This window comes from Eufriesea mexicana, unplaced genomic scaffold, assembly GCF_001483705.2.
Source record: "Eufriesea mexicana isolate 0111107269 unplaced genomic scaffold, ASM148370v2 scaffold3780, whole genome shotgun sequence".
Lineage (NCBI taxonomy): Eukaryota > Metazoa > Arthropoda > Insecta > Hymenoptera > Apidae > Eufriesea > Eufriesea mexicana.
In genome coordinates this window covers 1,568,370-1,593,830 of record NW_016911795.1, presented here as the reverse complement: position 1 = coordinate 1,593,830, position 25,461 = coordinate 1,568,370, and the positions used below count along the sequence as shown (strand labels likewise).

Genomic DNA, 25,461 nt, shown 5'->3' with positions numbered 1-25,461 from the left:
ATATAATATATATATATAAATAATTAATCATATGTATGGCGTGTATTTCAAGTCCGTTCAACATATTATATTCTGTCATTTAAAAACTAACAAACTTCGTTTGCGTCATACATTCTTTTTTTAGGCACTTTTCCTTGGAAATAGATTTTATTCTATGTTTCGCCACTCTTTTTCACACTACTGCTTCAATTGTTTGTTTGCAACATCGTTAACTATTGTTCTTCCGTTTCTTTCGCTTTTCCTTACCATTGTATTATGTTTTGAAGAAACGTTCTTCTAACATAGTATTACACCATGTACGCATGCGTGTGTACAATTACACCTCGAACGTGCATTGACGAACATCTGTTAATTGTCGTAAACCCGTTTCCTTTTGAGCAGTGCAAAATTCTTCTCGTATCCGCACGCTATTTTCTTTTTTTTCTTTTTTTCCTTTTCTTTTTTCTTCTTTTTTTTTCCTTTTTCTTTTTATTTTAATAAGGTAGATATTGTCGCTTCTTGTATTGAACGTTAACTAATTCCGCAAAACTTTTTCATTGTCACTTTATTCCTTGTAATCAGCATCGAAGTGCAAAGTTTGACGAATAATTGTTGTTTATTGAGAGTAGCCGATCAAATAAATTGTTCGTTATAAATAGCCGATCATCTCTTTTGTCTTATAATTTCCCCTTCCACCCAGAACCGAATATAAACGTCATTATTGTGTACGCTTGCGTCTAAAAAAATTAACATTTACATTTTGTTTACTTACTGTTCACTCCCACTCTGTCCACTCTTTTCATTTCTCGGCAGGTCTGGTGACCGTTTGTGGTATCACCGTCAAAGACTTCGGAATTTTTGGCAATATCGGAATTTGATTGGACGTCTTGGTCGTCACTTGGATTGACTTCGGTAGATTCAAATTATGCAAGAGGTTCTGAGTCGATGTATTCTCATTCGTCAACGCACGCACATCACAAATTAACGGCTCAAAATCGCTCCTGCTTTGTCGATTCAACATCTCCTGCTGCATTCTCAGATGCCTTTGGAACTGCGTGTGCGCAGCGATCTGAGCTTTTTGGTACTGTGTAGTCGACTTTAAAGTTGGTGGCGAACTTGAGTTACTCGAACCACCATTCGATTGTTTTTCCGTGAGCATCTGTTGTTTTTGTTTCTTTAGATTTTGCAGTCGTTTAAAGTCAGGCTCACTTAAATGAAACACCTTACCACCAGAAGAAGTTGGTAACTTTTGACCATCCTTCCGTTTTACGTTACCATTCGCGGTAGCAGTACTAGTGGATGGAAGATTTAGTCGTTGCAAATTAGGAGGTGGTTTCTTAATTATCGATACTCCAGGATTCAATTTTAGAATTCGTGGAGGACTACCCTTTATGCATTGCGTAGTGTTTGTAGATGGTAGTTGTTTGGGAGTACTCGTGTTTGGTAAAGAATGTTTGTCCCTTTCCAGCACATAACCGCCACTTAATCGACGAGAATTGTGATATTCCGAGGCTATTGGCTCCATTATTGGTTCATCCATCTTTTCTGGACCTTCATATGATATTAATCGGTTCTGCACAGAAGTCGAGTAATTAATCGCATTTCGCGATGCATTCGGAGCTAAAATTAAGTCACCGGATCTGTAATATTTCTCCAAAAGTATCAAATGTCTAAGAAATGAACTCTGATTTCCATATGGTCTCTGTAGCTCTTGCCAGAGAAGTTTTGTATCTCTATCATATTGTATCATGGTAGCGCATTTTTCCCATCCCTGAGGTGTTATTTCTCGAACATTTGTAAATTCTATATTAGCATGAAGATTCATTTCCTCTTCACCAGGGAAAAGGGTACGCACACTAATGGAGGGATTAGCACCGAGTCTCTGTACAACCGGGGTAATATCATTATTCGTTCTTGGTCTCTTTGGCAATCTAGTTAACGTCACTTCCTTATCCATTGCAAGAATCTCAACGACCTCATTTGGATTATCACAAGATATCGTTGTATCTGATGTTGTATACGAATGCATGTCTAGTAGCTTACGTTTTTTCAGTTTTTCCACAGTGCTCTCAATACCAAGAAATTGCACATCCGTTGTGACGTTCTCATCACTCAAATTTTTCGTGATACGGTTTTCATTATCCGTCTCGGAATTAGCTCCCTCGTTTTTATTGGGTTCCGGAATAGATTTTTCAGAGATGGAATTCGTCGTGCCATCTTGAGACTTGAAAATTCCAGTCTTAGGTTGAGTACTACATTTTGTCTTCTTACGTTTGTCCTTATCCTTATCTTTATCCTTAGATTGATTCTGAGAGGAATCTTCGTCTTCGTTCTCCAAAACCTCAATATCGTGATAGTGCAGGATTCTAAACACATAAAAAGAACAAAACAAAAATAAATGTCCCATTAAAAAAATTGATTTTTTTAAATATATTAGTAAATCGTACCTCTTTCGATAGCTCTTGAAGAACGATCTATGATTTGTATTCATATTCTCCACATCTTTGTACTTCAGCTGTAATTGCGTGAAGTAACGACATAACTTGCAAACGAAAGTACCGGCTGCCAAGATGACGGGAATCCCTTGTTGTCCAAGTAATTGGTTCAATTCGTCAGTTTCCGCATTTGCTAGTTGATGAGTATGATTCCTTGCTAATCGACGCTTACAGAGCGCACAAGTCAAGAATCGTTCGATCTTTGAGTAATGACTGACACAAAATGACATAGATGTGTGTTGACTCGATTCCCAGTCAATGTCCACCTATATTGAAAATATATTTGTTACTATAATAGCTATTTGTACTAAATTCAATTAAACGCATCTCTAAATTTCGATACTTAAAAACAAATTACATTTTAAATTTCATTGCACTTTCTTCATATTATTTTACAAAGAAATTATAATATTATACATCTTATAATATGATACATTTACCTGTTTTTGCAGACCAGTTTTTATTTTGAGTAACCATCGGCGTTTAACATGATGCCGTGCAGTGTCTCTACACTCGCGGGCCGAGCACTTGGATACCATGAGTTGCCTGTGTTGTTTTGGTGGTTTTGTTTGCATGTTTGTTGGACTTGTGTTTGCCTAGATAGCAATAAAATTTTACATGATAACATAAAACATTTAAAAACAACTTAAATGATATAGGAAGGTTTATAGAGCAAGTTCTCACTTTTCTGTCTACATGACGATAACAGGCATCACATAAACAAGAATCTTTAGTTAAATGTCTTTCTATGTTTAAAATCTTCTTGCGTCTCTCATCAGACTTCATCTGGGCAAGATGCATTGGTGTGTCCAAAGAACCAAACTTTCCAAAACAGTAACAACATACGTCTGCGCATAAACGCCCCGGATGAATGGAAAAGGAAGAAGACTTCTCTGGAATGACAAGAGACTGACGATCCTTTGGTGCTGTATCTTCATTATCTTCGTCTGTTGTAACAAAATAATAAATTATCCAATTATTACAGAATGGATAGAAATTAATAGATTAAATGCTTTAATTCGGTATTTCGATAGAATGAGATCGATTTAATTGAAATATAATTAAAAGATTAGAGAGTAAATATAACTGATGTTTGAAGCGGTAGCACAGGAAAACATGCTTGTTATGGAAATCTGTATAGTTGTTATGAATACGATTTGCAGGATTTTTCTTAGGTGATTCGCAAATTTAAGAATTGCTTGATATTAGATAATAGAAGGATTACAAATGAGGTAATAAATATCTCAATTAAAGACCAATCGTTAAAAACAAATATCAAGAAATTCTTTTCACAAAAGGCAGAGATTGTATAATAAACAGAAACGTGTGTTTCAACAAAGCAGTAGGACAAGGAACGATTAAGAATGTAGTTATTCCCGCAACCAGGATTACCGCAAGAGTGTCTGTGGTTAGTAGAGAACTTTCGGTTCGCACCAGAGCTGCTATCTCCCCAACCACTGGTTCCAAACTGAAAAATAAAGAACAAATCGATAAATAAGTGACAAAATTTTATATTATTCAATGAACAGCAATTTATTGTGTTCCTATAAAACTCACCTCCTTCTGAATAGTGTAAAAATTTTCAGGTGAGTCTCCTTCGCCATCTCCACGGCCTTGTTTCAACACCATCTTCAGTGGTGACCTTGATCGCCTTTTGTCCTTTTCCTTTTCTTTTTGAACACGGATTACAGTCTTCAGAGTACCTGTGTACTGCTCTTTCTTAGCCTTCTGATGATTTAACCTTTCCGCAGCTTTCTCCAGAGACTCCAAACCAAGTAGTCTCAAAATCGACTCTTTTTTTGCCTTATCTTCCGGTGTCTCCAAAATCTTTGGAATAATATTGACACTGCTGGAAGATTCACTAGACGTGGATGTCTCATCAGAGTCTTTCTGAGATATTTCCGGTGTCTTTGTAGGTTTACAATCAGCATCTAATATATCAATATTTTCTACTTGTTTAGTAACATGATTTTCGGATAAGTTCCGAGACAATCTATTATCACAAGTTGTTTTGCTTGGCTCCTTTACAATAGTCAAGTCATTTTCTGACTTACTTCTAATATTATCCGTAGTATTTTGTGGCTTTTCCAAGCTTCTTCTACCACCTTCTGAGAAGCCTCTGAAATTTGTTGCACATTCCGTTTCGTTTCCGTATTTATTTAAGAAGGATCGATTATTCTCATTGATCTTTGCTACCTCATTATCTAAAAGGGTCTCTTCCTTATTCTGCTGATCATATCTTCGAACGTCCCGTTTTGTTCGTTTATTTTTTAATGTACTTAATTGATCCTCTTTGCGTTTCTTTACTTCTCTATTACGTCTAGTACGAGCTTGACGTTCTAGATCGTTTGTGTCCAATTCAGTACAGTTCTGGGTGTCGTCTATGTCCTCTGTAATTAATTCCTCAGCTTTTTCATCTGAGTCCTGCATATTTTCCTCATTGCGAGAGTCCTGCGACTTCTGAAAACTTTCTTCTGTTTGAATTTTTGAAACACCTTCGTTACGATCTTTATTACATGATGCTTGTCCCTTTTCAAGCTTTTTCGTTTTTTCGCGTGCTCTTAATACTCGTTTCTTATTATCATCGTTAACAGACTTCTGCTCCTCTATAACATTATTTGATTTTTCTGTTTCCCCCTCTGCTACTATCATATCAGTGTTCTCTAAATTATCGTACAAAATTACTTTCTTCTCGGTAATATTATCGACAGCATTATTATTATCGGTATCATTACCTTCCTTGCATTTATCGTTTTTCTCACTGCCATTTGTGTATTTTTTCGTGTCTTCAATAGGTTCACACATATTGCTAGAAACAGAACAGGGAACTAGTGCTTCATAATTACTTTTCTCCATTGTAGCAATATGCGTTGTTTCAAATGAGGTTTCTTCGAATTTTTCAACTTCTTTGGCATTCTCTACTATCTCTGGTTTGCCTTGGTCATCGTTATCTTTTAATTTATCAGTTTTAACAGAAACTATTTCTTGTTTTTCGTTATCTATTAATGTATCTGTCAATATTTCTTGCTGTAACTCTGCTACAATTGTAATTGTAGATTCATTTCTACGCTGCATTTCTTTTGTACTCATTTGTAGTTGATTGTTAGAATGATCCTCTGCTACTAATCTCTCTACTTCCTTAGAAATACTTTCTAAGGTTTCTACATCATTTGATTCCATAATCGTAGTTCCAGAAATCTCAATCTCACATGCAACTGTTTGATTTGACTTTGTTTTGTCCCCTGCAATCTTCTCTAGTATCTGCATCGATGCAATTACTGTGTTAGCAACTGAAGACTCTATAGTGACTGCTTTGTTTGTTGATTCATTTTTAAGCAGCTCATCATTTGAAGTAGTTTCCTCGGAAACAAATTTACTAGAATCTTGTGAAGATTCTTCACTGTTTTCAGATCTTTGAGCTATTTTATTTATTACTCTACTTAATTTTTTAACAGTTTCACTATTCTCAAGACAACCTTTATCTATTATCCTTGAAGATTTTCTAGTAGGCACAAGTTTTTTACCATCAACTAAACTTTCTACTTGATCATTACCAACTTGTTCTATATCCTTTTCAGACTTTACTATTAGATTAAAAATTTCGTTTGATTCTTCCTGTTGCTCTATAGCTTTGCAACTATTATCATCGTTTTTTGTAGCATGTACAACTTCAGAAGTATTATGAGTGTTGTTGCTTGTATTAGTATCTGGAGACTCGCTTTCTTGTACATTCTGAGAGTGAGTTTCAGCTAGTTCAATATCACCCATGACTAGTTTCTCAATTTCTTTGGCAGTGTCAGCCACTTTTGGTACTGAATTTTCTGAATTGTCTGATTTGATTTCATTCTTGGAAATAACAGACTTATCCTCATCTGTACTTTCTTCCAGCCCTAATTTCTGAGACTCAGCACTCAATGGTGCAATAATTTCTTCGATTTTTGGTACTTCAAAGTTTTTATTTAATCCAAGACCCTTTTCTGGACCGAAAATTTTACTTTCAATGGACTTCGCGATTGTAAGTTTGATATTTTCTATCATTTGATCTATTTGTGACGTAGGATTACCATCTGATTTATCCGTAGCATAAAAAGAATTAACTGTTTTTTTCATATCTATATTTAAGCTACTTCTTCTGCCTTTAGACTTATCAGAAAGTTTCGCTAAAATATTATCTTTTCTAACTTGATCTAAATTGCTAATTTTTTTCAGCTCTTCTTGTACTTCTGTATTTTTAGGTACTATTCTCGTATATTCAACTTTCATATTGTCAGTTTTTATTTCGATCTCGATACTTTTGGCTTTAGTTTTTGAACGAAGAGTAGGACCAATTTCACTTGTCTTATCTAATCTATCACTGTTATTATTGTTCTCTATTTCTGAACCAATTTGAGCATTGTCTTCAAAGTTTTTTAATGTTTCTTGTTTCAAACAAAACTCATCTTTGGTTGGTACCATAATTGCTTGAGAGTTATTACCACTTGATTCAGAAAAACAAGATTCAGTGTCAATATTACTATCTGCAGTATTGTCTATAGAAACTTCTGAATTATTAGGATCATCCGAATTTAATCTTCGACGTTTTTTAAGCTCTAAGTCACTAGTAATGACAGAATCTGACTGCCGTAACTTGCCGTTTCTTAAACTTCTTTGAGTAATTGATGTGTTTGATCTTTTCCTTAATTGAATTGCACTTTGAACAGATTCTGTCTCTATATTTTCTCCATCAGAAGTAATTTTGATATCATCACTGTCTGGTTCTTTTTTTATGTCAATATCTGGGACTATATTCTCCTCTACCAACATCTTCTTACTTCTTGTTACCTTTCCTTCTATTTTTTCAGTTATTCCCTGTTGGCCGTCTATTTCTGAATCGCTCAACATTGAAGCTATCACTTCGTCTATGGTAAGATCTATAGAACTTTTGGAGTCCAGAAGTGACTTTGAAACTCTTGTATTACTGTAATCTATATCTCTAGTACTCTTTCTTCCCTTTGTATATTTAATATCACTTTCTGTTTTTATATAAGTGTCTTTTTGTTTGATACTGTTTCTTTTGAATCCTGAAAATTTTGTAGATTTAACACCTCTTGGTAAAGAGTCTGAATTTTCCACGTTTCTACCCTTTCTGCTAAGTTTTGGGCTGCTTTTAGTACTAGATCCAGCAACTGAATCTATATCTCTGTCCACGATTTCCTCGTTCTCTACTTCTCCACTATTTTTTGGTATAAACTTGGTCTTTTTAGTCCTGAGATTGTTCTTGGCACTTCTGTTACTTCCTTCTGTTCCTATACTCTCACTCTCTCTTTCGTTTATATGGTTTTCTAAAATTTTTGAGTTAATATCAGATGTTTTAACACTGTTCTCTTCAGATAATTTGACTCTTTTAACTCTCACACCTTTCTTGATATCAGAAGTTATTCTACACAAATTTCTGTTTGTTACTTTTCTTGTAACCTTAGATTTAATTAAGTTTGCTTTTGCTACTCTTAGCTTTTGTTTACGTTTAAGATTTCTAAGAACCTTTTTACGTGGCAGGTTTGTCTCTAATTTTGAAGTAAGTTGACTACCAGTAGCTACAGCTTCCAATATATCTCGTGTAAGTTGCTGTTGCTTTAGATTTGACAAAGACTTGCCTTTTCTACTTTTAATTTCGTTCGATGGCAAGCCACAATCATTATTCGCCTTCTGTTTTGCTTTGGAAGGCGTTAAGGGTTTCTTTTCCCTGGATGCCATCTCACTTCCACCCACATTGGGCTCCTGCAATTTCATTTGTAATATGAAATTGCAAGCTGATTACTGACCAAATGGTACTTACTACTACCATTGTAGAGTTCAAAGTAATTTGTCAATTTTCCTAGTAATAAAATAATATGCATTTAAAAAGTTAAAGAAATGAATTTATTTGTATATTATTCTCTGAAATAACATATTTATCTCTAAAAAAATATTCAAGATATTAAGTATTATATTAAAAGTTAACTTCGTTTTCAGAAAATATATTACATAGAACAATTAAATTATAAGAGAAGAAAATATACCTTTCCTCTTTTAAGCAAGACAGGAACAAATTGATTGTATACCACGTAGAAAAACTACATAATTTGTCTTAGGTGTGAGTAGGTGAGCGGCCGGCCAGATAGTGGGGTTGATAGATGCGGCCCTGGCGGTCAGAAAAATTACGTGACAAACTTTGCATTTACACGGATACACGGAGCGCCTCTTCTCGGTCAGAGGATCACTTTGAAATATTTACCGCGATATTTCGATAATCATACTCTCAAACATGGAAAATTTTATTTCGGTGGAAAGATCATGTCATATATTAACTTCCAAAGATGAAAATGGAGAGTTAAGTAGGCAAGAACTATCAAAAATCACGTAACAAATCATCGCGAAAAAATCGCCACGAATAAACAAAAGGTCGGAATCAATTCGAAATTTCCAAGATTTACTACTCGCTTAATTAAGAGTTATCAAGGGAATTTATAATTTCGGATTTCGATTTGTTATTTATACTTACCTCTGAGATGAAAAATCACCGTCAAAGAGCGTAGTTTTTGCGGGAAAACGCGGAAAACAATTCTGTGAAAAACACAGTCCCGTTGCAGGGTGTCTGTACGATGTCCCACTGTTTTGAGGCTACCGCCACCTGACGGTAGAACACACGACCTCTCCCAGGTCCATAGTCCGTTCGCACTAATTCAACGCGTTATTTTAATGGATTCAACCCTTGTCGTTTTATATGAACCGATATCTATGATACGTTCACTTTTTAAGAAACCCGTGCTTATTGGTAAGCTAAAAAACGGTTTCAAGAAGCCCGGCTGTATAGCAACAATCTTCCAGCGAAATTTGGAACAACGCGGCACTTCGAAATCTATACAGTATTTGCAATAACTAACCCCGCATTATTTGTCTGATTTTACATTATCACGGTCACTTGATGACACGTTCGTTTATTAAAATCACGAATAAGTAAGACGAAGTTTCTCCTAAGAACGAAAAACGCTGGAAATATAAGCGCGTCGCAGGGAAAAACGCGACCTAGCACGAGAACGAAAAGGAAGACGCGCCCGTGCGCACCAATGGCGGCCACCGACCCTTATTTACTGAAGTCAAAATGGCTGCCCTTCGGTTTTTCACACGTTCCAAACTTTCAACAATTATTCCTCACTCTTTTGGCGAGCATAATTCATTGAGTAGAATTTTACCTACTAATACTCAGGTATTACATATTAATATATTTTATTTTTCATAATTTTTGATAAGGGACAAAAGCTTGCTTCGTTTCCATAATGATTAGTCTTATGATAAAGAAACGAAGGGCTACACACTAATAAAATCATGCAAAATATTTATGTCCTTAGTTTTTGTTTAATTTTATCTTTGACAAATTTATTTAATTCTTTTCATGGAAAGATTTGTCATATATGTAAATACCCAATTTTTAAATTCATAAAATTTTGTATTAAGTATAAACAGAGCAAAAATATGATAAAGCAACAGATGTGCCAAATTGAATTTTAAGTAGTAAATTATTCATATGAAAAGATAGCTTATAAACAGAAGTTAAACAAAAATTAAATGTACATTATATTATCCCAATGATAAATATAGAGAAAAGTTCAAAGTTATTTATTAAAATTTTACTCCTAAATTTCTTTGAAAAGAAAAAAAGAGGTGCTAAATATAGCCTCATAAAATTTGTGTTTATTTGATCTTACATTATAACCTATAAATGTTTATATAGACGAGGTAATAATAATAAATTATTAGAAAAATAAATCATATTGCTTAGTAATTCTTATATATGATGTAATTCTATTAAAAAACTTTATTCGAAACATTTTATGTTTTCATCGTTCGTACATATAGAAAAGATGTGGAAGTTTTAGAACTTCACCACAGTATATAGATTCTACTAAATTTACGGATTATAAAATAACAAAAGATCCACAAGAATGGGAATATATACAACGTTTACTTAAACCAAAAACTATACCTGTCCCTTGCTTAGAAAATAAAGATTATCCATCTGGGTGGAAACCACCTGTTGGTAAGTTGTTTCATACCATGTATTAATACCGTAGTCACAATTTTGTATGTATTATTATGAGATATGATATATGTTATATATTAAAATGAGATTTATTATTTTAATTTATTATTTAACAGCTAAACCACAAGTTCATCCATACTATATACAGCGTACAAAAAATTATATGCAACCAGTATATCTTGAAATTTTTCATCGTGGATTGCGAAAAATAACTACTGTGCGAAAAATTTATGGAGATATTTGGGCACTTGAATCTGCATTAAAAGAATATATAGAGAAAAGAGTCCAGAAGCCAATTGGTGTTCGTACTAATGAACTCATAGGTGAGATTCAATTTAGAGGAGATTATGTGAATCTTATCAAAATGTGGATGGATGAAAAAGGATTTTAAATATTGTAGTAATTTACATGCAGACATATTTTGTAAATATAAAATGAAAAATATTTTCCAATTGTAATTATTTGTTAGAAAGTTGAAAATAAATACGAGAAAACTTTTTTTGTTCTTGAATTTTAAATATTTGGTATTCAAATAACAATATAATGTGTGTAACGCGTAAAAATCTATTTTAGTAGTGGAAAAGTCAACAACTTCATTTTTGTAAAAATATGCGTTATATTTAAAACTATAGTTCACACAAACTAGTATATGGAAGATGAATTATAGTATGTATAGCAGCATATTTATGTGTTTTAATGTATTCATAATTTTCTGTTTTTATAAAAAGTCATGCTATATGCTTCTTTATTAAACAATAATGAATGAGCAAAATTACTTCTTAATCTATTAAATTACTTTTGCTTATGACATATATTAAAACAATTTATAAATTAAATAATTTAACGCAATTGTATGAAAAAAAAATTTCTACGAATGTATATGCTGAAGTAAATATTATGTCATTCATATTTCATTAAAAATTAGCAATATTCATATAATGCTAAAATAAATCCAAATACTGGAGAAGGTGTGTTAAAACTAGTATTAGAATGATATTTTAAACACAATATAAACTTAAAAGGTAAAAACATCAAGTTATATAATAAAGACCTATGGAAAGGAACACTTCTTTTCTTTTTTTTTTTTTGAAACACCCTATTTTAATACAGGATTCTAAGGATTTGCACGTAAACTTTGATAATATTTTATCAGTTTTTTACGTTTATTTCATGCGAACAAAATGTTCTGTTTAATAATAAGCATATGGCAAATTTTTACTTGAAAATTTTTCCCTGATTGAATTCACGCCCCTTCTTGTCAGTACCGGTCCAGCTGAAGTACTGTTGAACCAATTGTTTTGTTTCTTCTTTAGTTGGATCTAATTTAGTCCAACTATATGATTCATAATCTACTTGCCAGTCTGGACACAACTGGTTAAAAAAGTACAATTATTATTTTGAACTACTGTAATGCAAAAAAATATCAAAAAAAAAAAAAAAAAGGTTAAGAACCAACCGTAAAAGCAAGCTCTTGTCCGCGCCAAATCCAAATACCACTGATGCTGCTATCATTATCTGTACCAAACAGACAGGCACTGGCAAATGCGCCTTTTCGCATTTTGTCTAATCGTTGATACATTCCACTTATAAGATTGCAAGACATAAAAACCTATGCAAAATATATAGAAGATATTAGAGACAATGCAAATATAATATTATCTGTATGTAAACATTTTTAATTTACCTTTGTTAATTCATTGTTATATTTATATTCACCAAGCCAAATACTGTAATGTTCTGGATCAAACTTCTGCCAGAAATAAGGTATAGACTTTACTTCCTCTTCATTAGAATAAAATCTTTTAAAATCATCAAGATCGAAAGTGCCTTTAGGTAATGTATCAAAAGGATTTGTATTAGCAGCCAAAACTGCATCTGCTGGATCTAAATCTTCAGAAGTCTCTTTCTTAGACTCCTTTGCTTCCTTTGATTCTTTCTTAGATTCTTTTTCCTTTTTTTCTTTCTTTGAAGACTGTAAACATAATTTGTTACTACAAAATTAAAGATAACTTTTTTTGTAAAATAAAAAAATAATATTAACTTTTCCTTGAGTTTCTGCAAATTTCTTTGGGTCATATTCAAGAGTTTTCTCAGCCAATTTAAAGGCACCAATTACAGCCATTGATTCAGGTTGATAAATAACAGTTTGGAACCATCGATTTACATTCTGATATGGTTTACGTAAATTTGGTTCCAAAATGTACTGATATAAATGAAGTAATGTCATAGCTACACTAATATCTGCTAATGTCAGTCGTTCTCCAACTAGGTAAGTACTTGTGAGTAGATGAGAATTAAGGGCAGTCAAAGCTTTTTTCACATCATCTTTAGCATGTTCTACATTCTGTAACATTTTCAATTTTAATAATTTCAGAAATTATATGGAATGCTATAATTTGTACGCATATTATCTAATACATATGTAAAAATCATATTTATTCTAACAATATGCTAGTATTTATATATCTCCTTGAGTTACAAAAATAATTAGGATATTCAATCATCTTTGCCTTTAAAGGAGAATTTATAAAAATAGCTTTGACTTGTACCTGTTTATTATATGGCATAATTCCTAGTAATGGAAATACCCATGCACAACTAGCTGGAAGAATTTCTGAATCTGCAAATCCAAACCATTGAATAATTTCTGCACGTTCAAGGTCAGTTTTACCTCTCAATTGATCATTAGCCACTAAAAGAAATAAGAACTCTTATTATGCATTAACTTCACTTGTACAAATGACAAACACATAAACCTTACCATAATAAGCAATAGCATTACTTTCTGTAATACACTTCCCATCACATGTTTCAAATGCTGGAACCTTACATAAAGAATAACATATATTGTTAAACTTTTGATAGAGAAGAATATAAACCAAAGAAATAATGCAATTATTCGAAGATTGAAAAAGACATTTAACAGAAAATTCGAAAATTTAAACTTTATTAAAATAATTTCTTTCATAATCTAATATAAATCATTCATTTATTAATATAACTTCAAAAAACATAGCAGCTGGTTCGTCGAAAAAGTCATAATATAAGTAACAAACAGAAAAATCTAAAATCCTACCTTGCCCAGTGGAAATTTCTTTAAAAATGCTTCGGTTTTATTTGTCTCGCCAAAAACGAAATCATCTGCAATCTTGATTTGAGCACCAGAGTACTGAGCTGCAATGAGCACCTTGTAAGCTCTAAAGTTTTCCGGGTATGTGTAAAGTGTCTGAAATAAATCAAAAGTCCATTATTTGATTTTCATATTAAATTCCATTTCTGCTGAAATCTATGTTCCCATCTATTTATCATAATGTCGATGTTTAGCAGTTCGAATTGCACAACAGGGACTTACTCCAGACGCCATTATATCCAGCTACGGGAAGAGGAAGTTGAAGGCCGGTAAAGATCGTTTCTCTCGAGTATATGAAGTCTCTTTACAGAATAGATATGTCCTTAAGACGTAACTACAATGCGCGCATCTTTTACTTTCATGAAATATTATAACGATCTTCAATTAAATGTAAATTTTGGTAACAGATTGATAAAAACACTTATAACGTAATTTGATTATTCAAACAATATTTTTTTTTTTGTTGACTTAATTTAAGATAAATAGTGAAATTAGTAAATGCATTAATTCCGATTGGTTAATTAATAAGAATCTGTACTTTTTTTCAATATCAATATTTATTATAAATAACTTATTCATTGAGTACTTTTTTAAATATTTTGCCGAACAAAAAATATATAGAAAGAAATAAAGCAATAATAAATAATATATATAGTTCAGTTTGAATTTTGTTGAACATGATCGAAATTTTGTTACTAGATCTTTATTATATTTACTATATTATTACTTTTGTTACTACATTTTTATTTACTTCTTAATATTAACAAATGCTTTTAATTTTGTATAAGTAATTTGTATTTTTTATATTTTTATTTTGTTTTAATATTCCATATCTATAATATGTATATTATATGGTTGTAGAGTGTCCGAAAATGGCAGCGTTAAAAGATGTTGTGTCTGTATACAAAAATCTAAAAGAAGAATGGGCAGCAACACCGTGTAATTTAAAGAAGTGCGGTGAATTACTTAATCAGTTAAAGGTGAGTTATCAAATAAATTTTAGTATTTATATTTTTTTAAATATTTATGTTATCGAAAATATAAAAATATAACCTTGTTTACTTTTATAGTCGGTCAAAAATGGATTGTCATCATATTTTAACGACATTAATTAATTATTGAACAATTAATTTCCGCAGGTTGGTCTCACACATTTGATGTTTCTTCCAACATCTAATAGCACAGCAAGTCAAAAGGAATTACTCATAGCACGTGGGTATTAATGAATAATTTAAAAAAAATATACTAAACTTTATCTTGATTATTGCAATTACAAACATATGATTGCAGGTGATATTTTAGAAATTGGCGCACAATGGAGTATAGTGACTGAAGATATACCATCTTTTGAACGTTATATGGCACAATTAAAGTGTTATTACTTTGATTATAAGTCAGGGTTAATGGAATCTGCATATAAATATCACCTTCTTGGTTTAAATCTTTTATTCCTACTATCTCAGAATCGTGTGGCTGAGTTTCATACAGAATTAGAATTATTGCCTTCTGATCAAATACAATCTAACGTTTATATTAGACATCCTTTAAGCTTAGAACAGTATTTAATGGAAGGTTCATACAATAAAATATTCTTAGCAAAAGGCAATGTACCAGCAGCATCATATAATTTTTTTATAGATATTTTATTAAATACTGTTCGAGATGAAATTGGAGCATGCATGGAAAGTGCATATGATAAGATTTCTATTCAGGATGCCTCAAGAATGCTGAATTTAAATTCAGATGAAGATATAAAAGCATTTGCAACAAAAAAAAGCTGGAATTTAGCAAATGATGGATATTTTTACTTTAATACAACTAGTGAAAAGAAAACTGAAGAACCAATTCCCAGTGCAGATTTAGCTACGTTAGCAATTGATTATGCAAGAGAACTTGAAATGATTGTTTAAATATAAACATTTTTCTGTATTTGACAAAAAAATAAATAAAATTTATAATATAGTTATTATGAATTAATGTTTTACATCTTTTTAAAACTCTCTGTAAAAAGTTTACTTTGAATATAAAGTCATTAATATGATTAAAAAAAATCGGCTATTTTAAAATAATATTAGAAATGAAGTATATAAATAAACGAAAATAAAAAATACGTGAAGAAAATTATATATATAATTTTTACTAAAATATATATTTTAAAATTTTTGCATCTCTTTAGTTTTTGCTTTGTAAACATAAAAATTTATAATTATAAATATTTTATATATTTCTATTTTTAATATTTAATGTAAATAAAGACAGAATTGAAATATGGTAATTAAAGTACCGTCCAACCTAAAAGCTTGAAATTCTAATTTCTAGACAATTGATAGTTATATGTATAGTATTTTGGTATATTTTTAGGTTATGTTACAAGAAGATCCATTGCAGTCTGTCAGAAAATTACCTGTCAAGATGATGCGTACTTACGAAGACCTTCGATTACTTAGAGAGAACAAAGTGGTGATATTCGATATTGGTAGTGCATACACAAAGTACGTGTTTTTATTTTTACAACAAAAATTTCAATATATTAATATATTGACATATAATTTGAAAATAGATTTGGTTATGCTGGCGAACCTAATCCACGCGGTATAATAAGAACAGAAATTAAGTGCCCAGAAACAAAAGAGCTTCGAAAAATCTATGATTATAAAAATACGGAGGATTTGTATCAATTACTTGTTGAATTTCTCCATGTCTTATTTTTTAGGTATAAATTAATCATTTGAAATACATTTCTCTTTTATTTTATGTATTTATTTTCTATCTTTTGGTACAGACACGTTTTAATAAGTCCAAAGGATAGTAGAGTCATCATTTTAGAATCTCTGTTAGCTCCCACACAATTTAGGGATACATTGGCAAAGGTATTGTTTAGACACTTTGAAATTGGATCCATAACATTTTTACCTGCTCATTTAGCAAGCATTGGCACCTTAGGTGTCAATTCTGCTTTAGTTTTGGATGTTGGGTATAAGGAAGCTACGTTAATTCCAATTTTTGAACGTATACCAATCTTAAAAGCATGGCAAGCTCTTCCTTTGGGTGGAAAAGTCATACATGAGTCAGTTAAATATTTTATATTACATATTTAATTAATATTATATTAATTATCTAATAACAGTTACATATTTTTATTAGATATTTGATGAAATCTTTAAAGGAAATATATCCCAATGTAGATATCACAGAGAAACTTGTAGAAGATATAAAAGTAAGAACATGTTTTGTTACTACATTGGAGAGAGCAGCTAAATTAGCAACAGCAGAAATGCCTAATCCTCCACCAGCAGTTAAATATCCTGGAATTAAGAGTATTATTATACCTGGTGAAGTTAGAGAGAAAGCATTTGAAATGTTATGGGAAAGGGATAATGACAATCTTAGTATATCAACAATGATCCTAAATGCTATTATGCAGGTATAATTTAAATATAAATTTTGTTAATTTCTTTTCTTTGTTTAGTTTAAAAAATATATTCTTTTATTTCAGTGTCCAATAGATACTAGACGAACTTTAGCAGAAAATATACTTTTAATTGGTGGTACAACAATGGCAAAAGGTTTTGCAAGTCGTCTTAAATCCGAACTTTTAACTCTTGTAAAGAGTAATATCTATTTTGAGAAATTAAAAATTGAAACATTTATGTATCACACTGCACCTAGTAAACCTAATTATACAGCATGGTTAGGTGGTGCTATTTTTGGAACTGTAAACTTACCAGTGAGGTATTTAACAAAAGAGAATTATTTAAAATCTGGTAGAGTTCCAGATTGGGTCAATTTGATGGATAATCAAAAAGACGAATCATTTGCTTATAATATTTAAGATACTGCCTAATTTAATGCACTGATCTTTTTTATATTAAAAAGAACATATTTTAATTGTTGTATTTATATGTGTACATAAAATATGAATAATCTTATTTATTTTTTATTTCTTATTTTTTGTATTAAAACTTAAAAAATTTAAAAACTGCGTAATTAATGTTAAATAAATATAATAAGAATTTGAAAATTTGAAATGTTTTGTATTTATATAAGGTACATTATAAAATCCTTGGAATTATGTTACAAGATTTATATTGTTGTGAGTAATGTAAGTTTTTCATTAAGTTGAAGCTGTGTTTTTATCAATTGTGAGAGTGCAACAACCATCAATAAATCTTTCACATTACTATTAAACATTTCATCAAACTGATCACTTGACATTTTAGGTACTGAATGTACCATATCCAAAAGAGCACGACCAACCTAAAAAGAAACGTAAATAAATAAAATTTATAACAATTATATAAAAAACAATTCTACAAAAATTTAAGTTTAATTGCATACTTGATTATCTGGTAGTTGCTTTCCAGTTAATACATCATCAACATACACAAGTACTTGTTCCAGCATTGAAGAAAGTTTAGCACTAGCTTCTGCTATTTGAGAAAGATCCATCATTGGTTCTATGCCTCCCCCTGTTTTTACAGCAGTTATTTGTGCATGAGCTGGTAACTGAGTTTTAGAGCAAAGCTGTAATCCAACAATCTCTGGCTCATAACAAGTAATCTGTGAAAATATATAATTACTGAATAAAGATTATTTTTTACTTGTTATCAGAAATATATTTTATAAAATATAATATGCTACATACTTGTACTTTTACTGGTGTAAACATAGAACCTTGTTTCCCATTAGGTACTCCTAATGGAACACAAACATAAGCTTTGATTCCCATCCTAGTAATATTTGCTAATGTAGTATCAACAGTTAAATGAACAGGATTATTGCATTCACGAACATAATATTCATGAATGACAGAAGAATGAGTTGTAACCTGTTAAAATTATTCCAATAAAACATGCTCATTTATATTAAGATGCATATACAGTTTTTAATGTAATTTACCTCGTTTCCGGTTGCCCACCACCCAACAATATTTTCCTGGGCATTAACCCTATGATTTAATTCGTATAAATCAATTCCATATGTTAAATCAGCCTCTACTTGACTTTCAGATTCTTTATGTGGCACACAGAAACAGTTTGTAACTTCGACTATTCCTTTTTCCGTAGTACCTGTACATATTAATAACGTTTTTTTTGTAAAACTGAAGTATTGCTAAATTTTGTGTTTCAATAACATTATATTACAACAAATATTATGTTTTTCTATAAATGTAAAATTAAAAGTTACCTAATAATGTTCCAATAACACGATGAGATTCGGCTTTTCGGCGTTCATAAGCATCTACAATTTGAAATAGAACTACGGGATGAACTTTCACAGTCAGGTTAAGCGCCATGTTTTACACTTCTAAATATCACATATGACAAAAAAGCAAAAACTGATCACGTTACTTTTTTTAGCATAAGATAATATAAATATAGAGAGGAATATGAACTTCATATCCAAACATCTAGTGATTAAACGTACTATTTTCATTTAACAAAATTCAAAAACTAAAATATATAACTTAAAATTATTTATACTTATTTATACTTAAAATAGAACGTTATATTTCGACACTGCATAAATTAAAAGAAATATATTCATAAAGAAAATTAATTAAACCAATTTAAGTGTATTACGGTGTAAAAAAGAACATACTTCTAAATCAACATGCGGCACTCTCATGATTGTGAAAATTGTATGTATTAATCTGGTAGGCGTGATTTCAATACAAGATGCTCTTACTAGTCAAAGATAATAGTTGATACGTTTGGTACATTTAAAACACATTGCTGGCAGTGAATAACAAAAAAGAGAAGAAAGTATATTATTGATAAGAATAATACTGGGTGTGATAATGAGCCATACAATGCGATTAAAATTTACGTGAATGGAATGTATTACTGTCATGTAGTACGTACAATGACGTATAGACGTCAAGAGAATATAAAGTACTTATTTTTTTTTCGCTGTTATCATGGGTTCCAGATTGAGGTAAGCAGATACTGCATTTTCAATTCTTTTCAATGGACTTTATTTTGCGAATGTTTTTAATCTTCCATTTTATACGTTGATATCCTTATTGTACTATTGAACTGTTCCTTTTATGTAATATATAAAATAAGTGAAAGTACATTTTATCTGAAACACATTGCTCAAATGTGTTTCTCAATCAAAGTTTAATATATATTGATACAGATACTTTATTTTAAATTATAATTACAATAATGTATTGATATATTTAGGGACAATGTACAACATCTTTTTGAGTGTTTTTGTGAGGTTGCTGCACCATTGAGAGAAAAACCACCTTGGATACTACAAAAATACCCAACTTCTTTCTTAGATGAGGAAATACTTAAATCTATCCCTAAATTTGCATATCCATGTGAAATTGAAAAGTAAGTTTAATTTTCACTGTTACTTAATTTTATACATTTATTTAATGATGTCAAATTTAATTAATTATAAAATAAAATGTATTTATAATATAATGTAATATTATTGTATTTGTATATTTGTTTTAGTTTGATGGTGCAGCATTTTTCATTTGTACTAACTAGTATAGATTCAAAATGGACATTTGGGTTTTGCAGACATGATCCTAAAACAGACACAGCCCTAGTAATTTTAAGCGCACTACCATGGCATGAAATATTTTACAAGTTAGTCTGTTCTCTAATATGATAAATTAAAGAGATCTTAGATGTGAATAAGATATATACTTATACTTTTTGAATAGGCTTTTAAATAATATTGCAACTTTAATGAGCAATGGCAGTGGAGAAGATCTTTGGAAATTTCTTGAAACTGTATATAAAAGTCCAGTTCCTATCCCTGGTAGTTCTATCTCTATTCCTGTACCAAATTCTAAAGTGGTAAATAATTTAATAAATGTATTTCTCATCTAGTATATTATTCATGTTGCATACTATTAATCTTTATTAATAATTTTTAGAATTTCGTTTGTCAAAGTCCAAAACAATTTCAATTACCAAGTATACCTGAAAATGTAAGTAACAGAAAATCATAATTGTATTCTTTATGTGAATAATTTAAATAAAAATTTGTATGTATAAAAATTTTATGATTTTAGAGAAATTTAACAGAATATTATAGTGCTGTTGATTCCCATAATATGATGGTCATATTTGCTTCTATGTTATATGAGCGGCGAATTATTTTCATATCAAAACGTCTTTCAAGATTAAGTGCTTGTGTTCAAGCATGTAATGCTTTAATTTATCCCATGATTTGGCAACATATATATATCCCAGTCCTACCATTATCTTTAATTGATTATTTATTGGCACCAATGCCATTTTTAATTGGTGTACCTACTCCAACGCTTCAGGTATTTAAATAATCTCTACTGATTATAAAACAGATAATTTACATCTTTGTCTTCCACTGTTTTTGTTATGTCCTTTAGAGAGTGCGCAAGAGTGATCTTGGTCAAGTAGTTATACTGGATGCTGATATAAACAGCATAGAGTCTCCATTTCAGGATTTGGAGTCTTTACCTCAAGACGTAGTTCGTATAAAAATATGCTTTTATTTGTGGAATAACAAAATTATTTTTAAGAATCGAAACACATCTTAAATAATAAAATAAAGAGTTTCTTTGTCCCAGGTGACAAACTTGAAAAAAGCATTACGTAATAGACCTACCTTACTTGGAGACGGTGTATCGAGAGCATTTTTACGAGCATTGGTACAATTAACAGCTGGTTATAGAGACGCATTAACGTTAGAACAAGGGCAGAGTATTACCTTTAATCAGAATGCATTTGTGGAGAGCAGACCATCGTCGATGCAACCTTTTTTACGAAAAATGTTGGAATTACAAATATTTCAACAAGTATGAATAAATATTGTTTTCCTTTATTTGTAAAAAAATATTTTAAATGATATACATGACATATATAGATATGTAATAATGATAACAATTTTAGTTTATAGAAGAAAGACTGAATATGCTTAATTCAGGACTTGGCTTCTCTGATGAATTTGAAATGGAAGCCTGTAGTTATTCTGCTAAATCTGGTAGCAAATTTATGCAGCAATATCGGGAATGGACTTATGCTATGCGAAAAGAAAGTTCTGCATTTTTCCGCAGCGTAAAAGACAAGGTATGCTAATTTAATTAATTTCTCTTTTGAAATATTCTGGAGATCAGCTTTCAAATTGGAATATGTGAATCATTATTTTTTGTGTTTTTGATTGCTTTCAATTCCAGGCCAATCCAGCTGTAAAATACGCAGTTAAATCAGTAAGTTTAGTGTACAAATTAAATTAGTTCTTTGATATTATATAATATATGTTATTAGTGTTACTAATCATAAATTTTTTATTTTTATGTTATGTATGAACATATGTAAAAATAACAGCTAACAGAAATTGTCAAATACATATAGCAATAACAGCTGTAGTATTATGTTATTTATCTTTTAAACTAATTTTGTACTTTTCTATAACAATTCTATGAATTATTTTTTAGATTTAATAATTACTATTAACAAAATTTATAATTTCAGGTAAAAGATAAGGGGAAGGATATGAAAACGGCTTATAAAGGTTTAAAGTGGAAAGGTATGACAGTGTTTTATAAACTTTGTTACAAAATGCATCGAATAATATTTTAGTATAATTTTTTTCTGGTTCAAGGACGATCAAATAGAAACGATACGAGTCTGAGATTTCATCAACCAAGATCCGCGCCTAGCTCACCCACATCAGATAGAAGGCCTATTGATTTTACATCCCCGCCAAAATCGCCAAACGGTTTTACAGCTACTACTAGTTACAGAAAAGATCTTCGAATACGCAATAGTAATTTCACCGATCCGAGGTTCGCCCCTATTGTTTTATTATGCCTCTGCTGTATGAAATAATTTTTTACTAATATTATAAAATCTAATTTGTATTATTTAAATTATAGTAGGAAACAATATTCGCCATTAAGTCCTAGTTCTCCCGAAGAATCCGATTCTCCACCAGAAAGAGTGAATATTGATCTGATGCAAGAACTTCGTCACGTAATATTCCCGAATACACCTCCCGTTGATAGAACAGTAAGTATTTTTAAAATTTTTGTTTGCTATGTAAAAATACATAGAAATTTCTAGTAAGTAGTTTGCACAAATTTTTATAATTCGATTAGCATTTTAGCTTATATCAAATATTTAACATCGGCAGTGTAGAAACGTTTTTGTGTAATATCTATGTATCGTAAAGCATTGCTTACGTGATGTATATGTGTATGCAATTAGCATCACTGGCATGATAATAATTTTGGATAAATGTACATTGGAACACACATAAATCATACGCGTGTCATGCATGTAACATCTCTCAAGATATGTTAATTCGTATCATAGAAAGTAATATGATGTATCAATTTTATATTTCTATCATATTAAAGTATCACATAAGTATGAAAGATATTATTTGGTACTATTTAAAAAGAATAATTAAAAAGTATTATTTAAATGTGCATGTAAAATTAAGTATATATGTAGGTCAATATTGAATAGCATATTACATATACAGAATCATATTAAGCACTTTTTTATTCAGTAAATGTAAGAATGTTTCATGCATCACTTTCAGTTGAAACCAGTGCGCAGTTTAGACAGCTTGAGACCTGCATGGAATGGGCATATACGGCACGGCCCTCCACCTAGTACAATTGTCACAAATTCAAATGATACTTCTTCCACAAAAATTACATCCTGTACTCCACATTCCACCATCTTGATTAATTCAGTCGATCAGTCGAATATTTTGCTAAATACCAATGATATATTAAATTCTCAAACTACAAGTAATAAAATGTTTACATTTAATACTTTGGTTTCGGAACCAAATAAAGCAGAAGAAGAAACTGACAAAGTATCGCTTCTATCCGTTTCACAAAGATGTATTGATAATACTGAATCAAGTAACTTTTTACATGAAGTTCATACATCTAAATTTACAAAATATAATACTTCATTGCATTCCCGAAAAGTAGATATAAAGCAATATAACAATGATTTCGAAAATTCTACAAAAAACTCTACATTTTATATTGACAGTATTATACAAAATTATAATTCTGATTTATGTGTAAAAGAAAATGATCCCTTTGACACCAGTAAAGTATTCATTCCTTCTTACTTACAACCACCAATTTTTCAAGCTACAAATGCATCGTTCTCTGTTAATTGTTACATACCATCCCATGCATACAATAGTACATCTTGTTCTGCGTATTTGAAGGTAAACATCATCATTCATTATTTATTTTGTGGATTTATATTTGGTTTTTATAGTCATTATACAGTCATTTTAACATATATTATGCGTTTGTCCTTCCTTGTGACTGATTTGTCAAGTAATCCTCTGTTTTACTAAAAAAGTGTAATTTTTTCTTTTTTATTTCAATTTGAAGATTCTTCTTAAGAATAGATATTTTTATTTTTAACAAACCATTTTTATTCTTGTTCATAGGAATCTCCGGAAATGCCAGATTTAATTAGATTAGATTCAACCGGGAGCAACAATGATTTTGACCCATTGCTTTCCAAATCATCAGAATTTGCAAGTTCCAAACAAATGACTCAATCATTGCATATACCTGAGATGGGTGAAGGCCTTAGCAACCCATTATACCCTTACTTTCAACCATTGCACAAAAATAACGATAAGCAACAAAAATCTTCCGACAATGCCGGCGATTTGGATCTGTTGCAAGCATACGGTTTGGATTTTAATAAATTTAGTATAAGCAACGGCGATTCACCGTCGAAGAATTCTACGGTATGCAACACATCCGAAAGCAGTATTAATATTGATAATACGTTCAGCTTAGCTCTGAATGCACCTGCCATTAAGTCACAAAACAATTGGACAAAATTTGAATAAGTAATGAATTCGATTACTATTCACATATCACCATTGTATATATAATGTTAATACTGTTCTTTTGTTTTGTTATTCACATAAACATATGAATCATTGAATGCCTGCAAAAACATAGTTGTGAATAGTTTTACAGTAAAATAGAGTTTAATGAATTGTAATATCCTATCCGTTATAAAGCGGAATACGACAATTTGGCTTTGTAGCACAAATATAACATCTTATACATTTTTTATATTGAGAACTGATAGAATAAGATTTGCAATACTCTCAAATTTGATTTCGTGCAATTTCTAATCCATTAGTTCTCCAAATTCTATTGTAAATTTGTGTATGAAATTTGTTTCAATCGATATGCTTAATTAAAATAAGAAATATAACTACTATTTAAAAGCTTGATTAAAAAAAAAATAGAGGCATAGTCTAATATTATTGGGACAAATTCTTGAAACATTTAAGTTTAAATATTAATGTTAAAATAATTATATCATAAAATTATAGTAAAACAGCAAATGATATTGACAAAGTAATGCATATATAATTTCTATTATTTAACTGAACTTTTTGTTAATATAATATTACCTTCACAATTTAATTACATCTTATAAATAATTATTCTCAATATGTAATAAAAAAAATCGATCGGAACAAATTAAGTACGATTTTTGAAATTATTAGCTTATTCTTGTTAGATTTTGAATATACATATTAAATTTAATACTTGCATTTATTGGCAATGCTTTATAATAAATCAGTACAAAAAGTAATTACTTTTACAACGCCATAATTATCTATGCATACTACCTGGCTTATTTTATTTTATAAAATATTTATTTAAAAAGTTGTTAGTTACTCTTTTAAATTTATTTTCTTAGGTTACTTTAAAAAAACAAAAGGTTATTTGTAACGAAAACTATATTAATTTATAAAAATATTTGCCAAAGAATAGA

General features: G+C 30.5%; 7 protein-coding genes across 13 annotated transcripts in view; 4 read left to right on the top strand and 3 right to left on the bottom strand.

Moving 5' to 3' along the window:
* east (enhanced adult sensory threshold) overlaps positions 1-8,561 on the bottom strand; it is a 17,679-nt gene extending 9,118 nt beyond the window's left edge. The window contains exons 1-7 of one of the 5 annotated variants that reach the window (XM_017905379.1): positions 8,513-8,561; positions 4,032-8,231; positions 3,867-3,942; positions 3,159-3,421; positions 2,915-3,070; positions 2,427-2,740; positions 44-2,345 (exon numbers count right to left, since the gene is read on the bottom strand). In XM_017905379.1, coding sequence (XP_017760868.1) covers positions 779-2,345; positions 2,427-2,740; positions 2,915-3,070; positions 3,159-3,421; positions 3,867-3,942; positions 4,032-8,207 — 6,552 coding nt within the window. In that variant the 5' untranslated portion in view covers positions 8,208-8,231; positions 8,513-8,561 and the 3' untranslated portion in view covers positions 44-778. Of the gene's footprint in view, positions 1-43; positions 2,346-2,426; positions 2,741-2,914; positions 3,071-3,158; positions 3,422-3,866; positions 3,943-4,031; positions 8,258-8,512 lie in introns of those variants that run through there. The other 4 variants (XM_017905376.1, XM_017905380.1, XM_017905378.1 and 1 more) reach the window with 4 other exon arrangements.
* Positions 8,562-9,575: 1,014 nt separating this feature from the next.
* On the top strand, positions 9,576-10,950 carry mRpL49 (mitochondrial ribosomal protein L49). The gene is made up of 3 exons (XM_017905384.1): positions 9,576-9,699; positions 10,350-10,530; positions 10,650-10,950. Exons 1-3 carry the CDS (start codon positions 9,595-9,597, stop codon positions 10,922-10,924), a joined length of 561 nt encoding a protein of 186 aa, XP_017760873.1. The 5' UTR covers positions 9,576-9,594; the 3' UTR covers positions 10,925-10,950.
* A 798-nt stretch (positions 10,951-11,748) lies between these two features.
* eEF1gamma (elongation factor 1-gamma) lies at positions 11,749-14,076 on the bottom strand. The gene is made up of 8 exons (XM_017905381.1): positions 13,886-14,076; positions 13,610-13,759; positions 13,295-13,358; positions 13,083-13,225; positions 12,575-12,877; positions 12,218-12,505; positions 11,990-12,142; positions 11,749-11,904 (listed from the first exon to the last, which is right to left on the bottom strand). The coding sequence occupies exons 1-8, from the start codon at positions 13,895-13,897 to the stop codon at positions 11,749-11,751; spliced, it is 1,269 nt and encodes a 422-aa protein (XP_017760870.1). The 5' UTR covers positions 13,898-14,076.
* Positions 14,077-14,514: 438 nt separating this feature from the next.
* On the top strand, positions 14,515-15,576 carry Rpn12 (regulatory particle non-ATPase 12). The gene is made up of 3 exons (XM_017905340.1): positions 14,515-14,643; positions 14,803-14,875; positions 14,954-15,576. The coding sequence occupies exons 1-3, from the start codon at positions 14,515-14,517 to the stop codon at positions 15,571-15,573; spliced, it is 822 nt and encodes a 273-aa protein (XP_017760829.1). The 3' UTR covers positions 15,574-15,576.
* Positions 15,577-16,041: 465 nt separating this feature from the next.
* Arp10 (Actin-related protein 10) lies at positions 16,042-17,497 on the top strand. The gene is made up of 5 exons (XM_017905346.1): positions 16,042-16,155; positions 16,224-16,376; positions 16,446-16,730; positions 16,808-17,087; positions 17,160-17,497. The coding sequence occupies exons 1-5, from the start codon at positions 16,076-16,078 to the stop codon at positions 17,493-17,495; spliced, it is 1,134 nt and encodes a 377-aa protein (XP_017760835.1). The 5' UTR covers positions 16,042-16,075; the 3' UTR covers positions 17,496-17,497.
* A 249-nt stretch (positions 17,498-17,746) lies between these two features.
* Positions 17,747-18,999, bottom strand: eIF3f1 (eukaryotic translation initiation factor 3 subunit f1). Its single transcript, XM_017905339.1, has 5 exons — positions 18,851-18,999; positions 18,563-18,732; positions 18,309-18,491; positions 18,002-18,223; positions 17,747-17,920 (listed from the first exon to the last, which is right to left on the bottom strand). Exons 1-5 carry the CDS (start codon positions 18,957-18,959, stop codon positions 17,747-17,749), a joined length of 858 nt encoding a protein of 285 aa, XP_017760828.1. The 5' UTR covers positions 18,960-18,999.
* Positions 19,000-19,368: 369 nt separating this feature from the next.
* Positions 19,369-24,605, top strand: LOC108551190 (DENN domain-containing protein 1A). 3 transcript variants are annotated; one of them, XM_017905247.1, is made up of 15 exons: positions 19,369-19,600; positions 19,852-20,007; positions 20,134-20,271; positions 20,349-20,484; positions 20,565-20,618; positions 20,703-20,960; positions 21,039-21,140; positions 21,240-21,467; positions 21,562-21,738; positions 21,846-21,878; positions 22,144-22,198; positions 22,274-22,457; positions 22,548-22,680; positions 23,219-23,869; positions 24,101-24,605. In XM_017905247.1, the coding sequence occupies exons 1-15, from the start codon at positions 19,584-19,586 to the stop codon at positions 24,512-24,514; spliced, it is 2,736 nt and encodes a 911-aa protein (XP_017760736.1). In that variant the 5' UTR covers positions 19,369-19,583; the 3' UTR covers positions 24,515-24,605. The 3 variants fall into 3 exon arrangements, with proteins under 3 accessions (XP_017760736.1, XP_017760737.1, XP_017760738.1); XM_017905248.1 differs by lacking the exon at positions 23,219-23,869; XM_017905249.1 differs by lacking the exons at positions 21,846-21,878; positions 23,219-23,869.
* Positions 24,606-25,461: the final 856 nt, after the last annotated feature.